The sequence below is a fragment of the Dendropsophus ebraccatus genome, chromosome 3, assembly GCF_027789765.1.
Source record: "Dendropsophus ebraccatus isolate aDenEbr1 chromosome 3, aDenEbr1.pat, whole genome shotgun sequence".
Lineage (NCBI taxonomy): Eukaryota > Metazoa > Chordata > Amphibia > Anura > Hylidae > Dendropsophus > Dendropsophus ebraccatus.
Genome location: NC_091456.1, coordinates 138,959,457 through 138,968,380, shown reverse-complemented (window position 1 = coordinate 138,968,380; position 8,924 = coordinate 138,959,457). Strand labels below are relative to the sequence as shown.

The following is an 8,924-nucleotide window of genomic DNA, read 5'->3' as shown; positions in this document are numbered from 1 at the left end:
GTTTTGTGCGGGGGAGGAAGGTGTAGAGAGTACAAATTGTAGAAGTGCTCTAAAGTTGTCGTTTTACGTCTAGTAAATGTAATCCGTAATACAAGAAAATCCAGTCCTGACCATTTCCCTCCTTCTCAGAAATACTCAAGTCATCTTGTACTTTATGAAGGTTGGGTGAACCTAATGACTTGTAAAATAAATGCTCAAAGCAGTCTTCATTTTTATAACATTTTATATATACACACACAATAAAAGATCACGTGCATGCTAAATACAGAAATATAAAAACTCCAGTACTAAAAAAAATGTTAAATGACAAAAACATTAAATTCACATTATAAAAAAAATTCATATACCATCTCATAATCCTACATTATACTGCTGCCAGAATAAGGCTGTTGAACAAATGGAAGTGCATTGATAAATACATGATGGCCTCTACTACAATCAGAGTTACAGTGCCCCCTATACTAAACACTGTGTGGACTGGGACTGATGGTAATTTATTATGAAGACCTATTGATGCAAGCTAAATTGTATGAAATATGTTCTCTTCTAGTTTTATTCCATTCCACTACATCCGGTGGCATGACTACACAAGAACACGTGCCGACTAAGATCCCAGGGCATAAAGGATTTGCACCCATTTATTTCATTCACATTTGATTACAGACATTTCGCCTCCCATTAACCTTAATTATCTGGCTGAGCTTTTGAATTCTTTACCAAGTACACAGTGTTTTCTTCAGCTCACCTTTAGTTATTTTAGATGCCTGAAGGCAATGCACATTATGGTTGTCACCCTGGCATGTGACACAGATACCAAACACAAGGCACAGAGGAGCTCTATTATATGCTGTAACTATGGAAATAAATAGGTCTACCTGATATAAAGACATGGCTGAATGTCACCAACAAAGTATCCGTACAGTTAAGGCTTCAGAGAGTTAATCAAACATTAAGAAAGTACCTTTTGGTGGACGCCCAAACATAAGTCTATTGTAGTGACTTTTTCAATTATATCTAGTTTATGCTACTTTTTCCTCTTCCCTTGTCATTTTTTCCAAGTCTATTTATCATTTACAAGCTTCAAGTGAAAAGCTGTAAAACCGGATCCCATGAAGAGGCATGTCCAATAATTCTAGCACCAAGAACAACCTGCTTTGAGAAGACTTTTGACCCCAAACACTTGTGTTGAATCCTACAAGTCGAAAATCTGAAAACAATGGAGGCCTAAAGGACACACAGTGCCCATACAACTTAAAGGGGTTATCGAGGATTAGGAACAGCAAAGCCACATTTTTGCAGACACAGCACCACGTATGTCCCCAGGTTGTGTGTGGTATTACAATTAAGCTCCATTCACTTCAATGAAACAGGGCTGAAAACCACAGCCAAATTGGAGACAATAGTCATGCTGTTTCTGGAAGAAAGCAGACATGTTTTTCTAAGCGTGAATAACCTCTTAAATAGCCAGCACATATGGCTCAGAGGAGAATAAGCTGCTGCCAGACACTACTGGCGACTGCTTATCTACTGTGAAAACAAAGGATTCGGCATGGTGAATTTTGTTGATCCTGCATCTTTCTACATACCTTATATACATATAAAAGTCTACATACCCTATATATATATATAAGATGGACAACTTTTGCTCTTATATGTATGGGCACCCTTAACGTTAACTACCTATTTTAGCTAAAAGGGTCTAAAATTTTGTGGGCATTAGTTTTAGACATTGTCTATGTAGGAATATAAGTTCTGAGCTTTATAGATATTTAACAGTTCAATAACAAACTTGTGGCAACTACATAGGTTCACACTACGTTTTTGCAATCAGTTTTTTTCATCCTTTTTTTGCAAAAAACGGATGAAAAAAATGGATGCATGTGTGCATCAGTTTTTCCATTGACTTCCATTATATAAAAAAATAAAATAAACACTTTTTTTTTTAACTGACACAAAAACGTAGTCGACCTCATTTTTGTGTCCGTTTAAAAAACTGATCCGTTTAATGGAAGTCAATGGAAAAACGGATGAACTCAAGTGCACAAAACGGATGAAGAAAAACGGATTGCAAAAATGTAGTGTGAACCCAGCCTAAAACTGAACATAAAGACAGAATAACGTGGGCGATGCAGAGAGCCAGAATGTTATCAATGAACGCTTACATCTATCTGGAGCCTTGTGTGATGAAAGTAATCTGCAAAGAATGTAGATATGAGAAAATATCGGATAGCTACATTTCAAGATTCTGCATTTGTCTGTGCACCCCACGTGGCCAGGATTTACACTGTTTGATTGTATAAAACAGTTGCCCTCCATTGGTGCACATGTATGGTAGTGCCAGCTGTACTGTTCTCACTGCTTCATTCCAATCTGCAAAAAAATGCTGGGTGCTACAAGATGGATGTTCCATATGAAAACTTTAAGGATCTGGATCTTCAGCATTTTTTTTTTTAAACCAGAATGGGAAAAGATCCCAGAAAAGGAAAGAGTACACTCTTCTTTCTGTATTTCTGTACAAAACGTTGCAAGAAAGAACAGATTCCGGCAAATGCTAATGATAACTAGACCTTACTAAGGTTACATGTTCTCTACAATACTTCCACATAATGCTAAGGATTTACATGAAAATAGACTTCAGGAAATGATTACTTGTGAAAGTAGTCTGTACATGAGTAGCTTTCCTGTGCTGGAAGGGCCCGCATCCTAACACAGAAAAGGTGAACAAAGCACTATTTGTTCCCAGTGTCCATTGTGCACCCTAGCAGTTACTTGTCTTTGTGTTGCTGGAAGTGCTGGTGTATGTATTGCTCTTTCTGGAATATTTCATGGAGCTAAATGATATCTGCATCCTCTCCACAGTCCGCACACTCCTACAAAGGAACGTGTTCTTGACATTGTCTCTAAAGTCTTGTGATACAAAATAGTAGACAAAGGGATCGATGCAACTGTTCAAAGCCGAGAGACAAAGAGCCGTGATATAGGATGCGTAAAAGTTACCCACGTGGTATTTCTTTATGGTGGCATAGTTCACCAAAAGCAAAATGTTACTGGGCAAAAAACACACCAGGCACATGACCAGCACGGTAACTATCAGCATGATGGCTCGCTTTCGTTTTTTGCCAATCGCTTCATCGGTGATAGAATCGTTCAAGGTTTTAATCATAAAGCCATAAGCCACTGACATGAGAATAACCGGGAAGAAAAAGAGCCCAATGGCCATCGAGAGGAAGTATCTGAACATATCATTAGCCAGGTCTTCGAATGGTAAAACATCATGACAGGTTCTGATGCCAAGGTTGGTGACGTAGACTGTCTGATCGAAGAGATATAATGGAATGGTGCTCAACATGATGACAATCCATATCGCTGCTGATACAATTAACGCTATTTTTGTTTTCTTCCTGGTAACCGAGATAGGATTTACAATGACCCAATATCTCTGGACACTTAGACACGTGATGAAAAGTATCGAGCAGTACATGTTTCCATAGAAGAAGCCCACCAGTACTTTACACATGGCTTCTCCATAAATCCAGTTGTTGCCATTCAGATGGTATGCAATCTTCAGTGGAATCCAGATAATGAACAATAGATCAGCCAGCGCCAAGTTGGCCATATAGATGACCGCTGGGTGCATCTTCTTCGTTCGGAAAAAGAAAACCCATAATGCAATGGCGTTGCTTGGTAATCCAACAATAAACACGATGATATAAACTAGAGGGAGGAAGACTCTTGTCAAGCCACCAGTTAAGACTTTCTCAGCAAATTCATTCACCCTATAGCCATATTCTCCAGTGCTATTGTCCACTATGACATCTTTGTTGCCAACAAAGCTTTTTCCTTTCTTTGTAACATTGCTACCTATAAAAAAAAAAAAAAAAGACAAACAAAGTTAGTTGGGTTATATAAAATGGACTTTTAAAACATGTATTCTATAAAAAGAAATGGTAAAATATCCATCTTTTCCCAAGAACAATAGAGGCAACCAATCCCGAGATCTGAAAATGCCTCCTGATGTTTAACATCCAGGTTACTACAGAGATATAGACAAATGATACAGATCATTAAAGGGGTTGGCCACTTTATAGTAAAATTGTTCAGTGTATAGTATTAGTAACCGTACTCTTTGTATATACTGACAGCAGCTCCCTGTGTACGTCAGAGGTAAAATCAGACTCCTCTCCTCCAGGCTGTGCTGCTCACAAGATGGCTGACATGGAAGAGCATGTGACCATGCCCCGCCTCCAGTGTCCTCCACAGGCATATACAGGCTCATTGGTTGACACAAGGGATGGGGCATGGTCACATGCTCCTCCATGTCGGACATCTTGTGGACAGACACACCACAGCCTGGAGGAGGGGAGTCTGAATTTAGCTCTATGATGTACACAGGGAGCTGCTGTCAGTATATACAGTGAGTACACTTAACAATAATGTACATTGAACAATTTTACTATACAGTGGCCAACTTCTTTAAGCCGGATTATTGAAGGCTCCTTTGCAAATACCTCTTTTTTATTTTCACACACACACAATGTTCAGTGTTAGGTAGGTACAACAGGTTGTGTTCTGTTCCTGTAGCACTGGATGATCTCTCACTTTAAGATGGCCATATACCTTAAATACCCCATACACAGGAACACTCAGTACAGCCAAGCGTTCCTGTGTTCTCTATAGGGAGGGGAGTGGAGCCACAACCAGACAGCTCTGGCAGCAGCTCATCTCTCCAAGAATAAAGAAGTCAGGCAGTGATTTTCCATCAAACCTGACCAGTCTTCACCGACATCATCCATAGATGGACTATCCGGAAAGCCCCATACACTCTATACTAATGGCCGAACCTGCAACGAGCAGCAGGTACGGCCAACTAAAATATAGAGTGGATAGGGATCTTTACTCTTACTTTATGGGATCCCATTTATGCATTCCCTTTTAATGGCTGTGAAAAATAATTCTAGGGAATATTCCAAGAATTCAAGGAATAGTTCTGTAAAGGTGTTCTAATGTTGAATGAATTTAGTTACCATAATCATGGGACCTTTTCATCCAAACAGGATGACCCCTTTAAATTATATACATACTATCTTTTTGGACAGTGCCGGGAATCGCAGCGGACCTCGCTGTGGGAACTTGCAGAGTGAGATTCACTAAATTTCCGGTATGTGTGAACCCACCCTAAAGGGAAACTGTCGGCTAGAAGATCCATCCCAAACTGATGACATGGCCACCTAGCTATGTAAGCACTAATACTATAAACACCTTTATTTTAGTTGTCCAAGGCTGCAATTACCTAAAAAAACAAAAAACAAAACTAATGACACTTAACCATCACTCTGTGAAGGCAGCAGGGTGCACTGTAAAAATCTCGCAGGTACACTGTCAATTCAGAGGCAAGCCAGGGACAGAATGCCCAGACCACATTGTAAATGTATTAGAAGACACAGTGTACAGCATCTCCTGCTTTAAGAGCAGCTATAAAAAGCATTTTTTTAGGTGATTGCAGCCTTCAACAACTACACTGAAGGTATGGATAGTCTCACTTCTTACATGTTAGCGGAAAACTGTCAGCTAGAAAAAAAGGCCTCAAACTGCTAAGGTGTACTTCTCTTGTGTACTTATGCGTCACCTGGCAGAGCAATATCCTGCTCTCTTCCATCCCAGGCTCCTTCCTATGTGACCTATGATACCGATCAACAATGAAATAGATAAATGTGCAAGTAATAGGGAATGGGAGGGAGTTTGTATCACTGTGTATTCGTATTACGTTAAGGTATAGGAATACAAGGATTACAATGGGTTGCCTAGACCCAGTAAAAGTGAGTCTGGGTGGTAACAAAATCCAGTGATGAGTGAGTCTACCTTGCAGGAACTGCGTACTCAGTCACTGGCTTAGGTGGGTCATCTCTGTGGTCAGTGACTGGCTGATCAGGCAGTTCCTGTGGGGTTGACACATGATAGAACAAAAAAGTATTGGTGAGTGGCAGGAACCAGGACTAGATTGGGACATATGAGTATCAAATTATGCTATAATTTATTTTTATTTCACATTTTAGCACACTAGATTGCTACCATATTATGTATCTGATGGTCCATATTATGTAGTGTATAAAGATGTGATCCCTTTCAGGTTTGCACACAGAAGCAGCTAACATGTCCATACAAAACTCTAAATCAGACCTTCTTGGCCTCTACGTGCCATCAGTCACAGCAGCCTCGGGGCTATGGAAGGTCATGTCTGGTCCTGCCTTTACTTATATAACATGTGGACTAAATAATGAAATTTGAAGCCACACAAACTTTCTTAAACTATACTCAGTCTGCATTTGATGGGGTCCCAGAATTACATGAAGCATTTTAGCTGACAGATCAGTGCTGCATGCTGAGCTATGGAATCTGCAATAAACATCTACATCCAGCTTCCTAGGGGTCTAATAAATCATGGGGGTCTTAAAGTTGCCCACCATTAACACTTATTCTTTATCCATATTTGCTAATCGGAGAAAACAAAAAAATAAAATAAAATACTTTGTCTGACGGGATCTCAAGTGTTATTGGTTTGACAAAAGCATTGTCCAATGTCTGCATCCTATTATACTGCACATATGGAAGCATCATAGGTTATAATGGCACATTTAAAGGTATTCTCAGCACATGACGAGCCTTAAAATGAGAAGTCTGCTATTATGTTCTTACTGAATGAACGCTTTAATCCATAATAACCACGCTACATCTCCCCATTGTATGCAAGGACAGTAGTCTCCTTCGCCATGCACCACTACTATGGGTCCACCAGCTTTGTGCACCATCTGCCTCTACAGTCGCCACATACAGAACCTTCAGGTAGGAATTACCTGCACACTATATTTATATCACTTAACTACAGCAATAAAATGCATATTAAACGGTTCGTTCAGGATAATTCTCACAGGTAATTGGATGTGTTCTGCAATAAGCATTAACAACGTCCTGGAGTGATGAAGCGATCAATGTCAGACTGGAGACAGACACTACAATGGACAGGGTGCTCCAATGGATGGCAGGTCTCCTCCATTAGGATACAGCCACTTAGGAGGGAAGGTCCCAAAAGAACATATATTACCACTAATAAAGCCAATAGACCAAACTGCTTGCAAGGGAAGCGTAAAGCATAGAGTAGGGCGAGTGTATGGCTACCATTAGATAGTACACACAGGGCTCCAGAGAACAGGGAGCCGCCCTCACCTGGTGTCCAAAACAGCATTGCATCCTGGCAGACGCATTACAGGACATGTAGTACAGACGGATTACAGTACAGGACACTTAGTACAGACTACAGTACAGGACATGTAGTACTGTACCATAGAGAGGTACTACCAGAGTCACCATGCATTCGCTATTAGTGCTGCCAGGAATAGCCATGGACAGCACTCGGCTATCTTGGGCGGCTCCCATAGAAAATGAAAGGAGCAGCGGTCACACACGCACTGTTGCTTCATACTGACAGAAGACTTGGTCCCTGTTCTTGAGGCTACAGGAGATCCCAGCAGTCAGATCCCTCATGATCGGATAGCTGCTCCCTATCCTGGAGATAACAGGGTCACTAATATTGGAACAATTGTATAAGAAACAATTAACCCTGTGCCGTACATGGACATGTAGTATAAGTCGTTCAGTAGACTGACGCAGTGCTCACTCCCCAGACTTTGCCGTTTGCCACCTCTATAACCTAATAAAGCAGCACAGAAGGAAATTTTAGAAGCCCATCGGCTACCTGCATCTACTAGATGAACGTTCTCTGGACCGTTCACACCCAATACAAACTGTGACTAGTGGATGAGTCCTCAAAACTAGCGGAAGTCATCTGGGTTAGCAGAACCAAAGCAATGGGGGCAGTGACAGAGCAGAGATCGCCCAATCTCCATACATATAACGCTGTCTCGCATTCACTTATAGAGTAAAAGTCTACATTTTGTGCGACAACTCTTTAAAATACACAGAATTCTGTATCTCTGGGACTGCTCCAGGACTCTGGCTATGGATCACGTGACTACACGGCAGGGTGTATGGTCTGAAGTGAATGGGGTCATGTTGTGACCCACAAGTGGCTGCCGCCTGACAATGACCTGAAAACCACCCAGGATGGACTCTGGTCTCGGCCACTTATAGGCTGCAATGTGCCGCCATGTAGCACCAACCTACAGGGGAGCGAGGCTGCTTCATGTGGAGTCCTGCTGGGCAGGTAATGCCGGCCACCACCAGGGAGCACCATCCTGTACGGCAGTGGCAACTATAGTACTGCTTGTGGCTCCCTAAGGGCTGCCGGGCATGCTGGGAGTTGTAGTTTTATGGTGGAGTGAGGGGACACAGCTACATGTGATGGGCAGCCTGGCCTCTGCCATAGCAGACACAATACAGCTCTCTCCATAGTCTCCCTGGGATCTCACCGTCCACCATTACCTGACCCCCCCATCCGGATCTGTAAGTCGTCCAAACCATAGAGCAAAGCAACAAGGAGACTCACCTGAAGCCGCCAGGACACAGCTAGCCAGGAGCCCAGCGAGCAGCAGCAGCCGCCAGCCCCTCATCCCGCACAGCAGCGGAGCGCCCGCAGTCCCCGGTACACAGTCCAAGCTGTCCCGCAGTCACCGCACACTGACCCGGGCTCGACAATTAGCGCGAACTACGCTCAACTGTGCCAGACGTCACTAACCCTAACCACGCCCCTCCTAAAGGTTTCGCTGAAACCAGGACACCTGAGCGGGGCGGGGTCTGCCGTGACCACGCCCACGTCCTTTATAACGCGCTGCTGACGGCACCCGGCAGGTATGTGAAGGTTTGAGAGCGCTGACGTCTTGCGTAACATGTCACAATGAGGTCAGTGGAGCATGTGAGGTAACTGAGCGACAACCATATAGGGAAAGGCGTCTGATGACGTAAATCAAAGA

At 42.4% G+C, this 8,924-nt stretch overlaps 1 protein-coding gene across 1 annotated transcript; it reads right to left on the bottom strand.

The window, feature by feature from the left end:
* Nucleotides 1–205: 205 nt before the first annotated feature.
* On the bottom strand, nt 206–8,672 carry F2RL1 (F2R like trypsin receptor 1). Its single transcript, XM_069962766.1, has 2 exons — nt 8,501–8,672; nt 206–3,861 (listed from the first exon to the last, which is right to left on the bottom strand). The coding sequence occupies exons 1-2, from the start codon at nt 8,562–8,564 to the stop codon at nt 2,759–2,761; spliced, it is 1,167 nt and encodes a 388-aa protein (XP_069818867.1). The 5' UTR covers nt 8,565–8,672; the 3' UTR covers nt 206–2,758.
* Between the last annotated feature and the right edge of the window lie 252 nt (nt 8,673–8,924).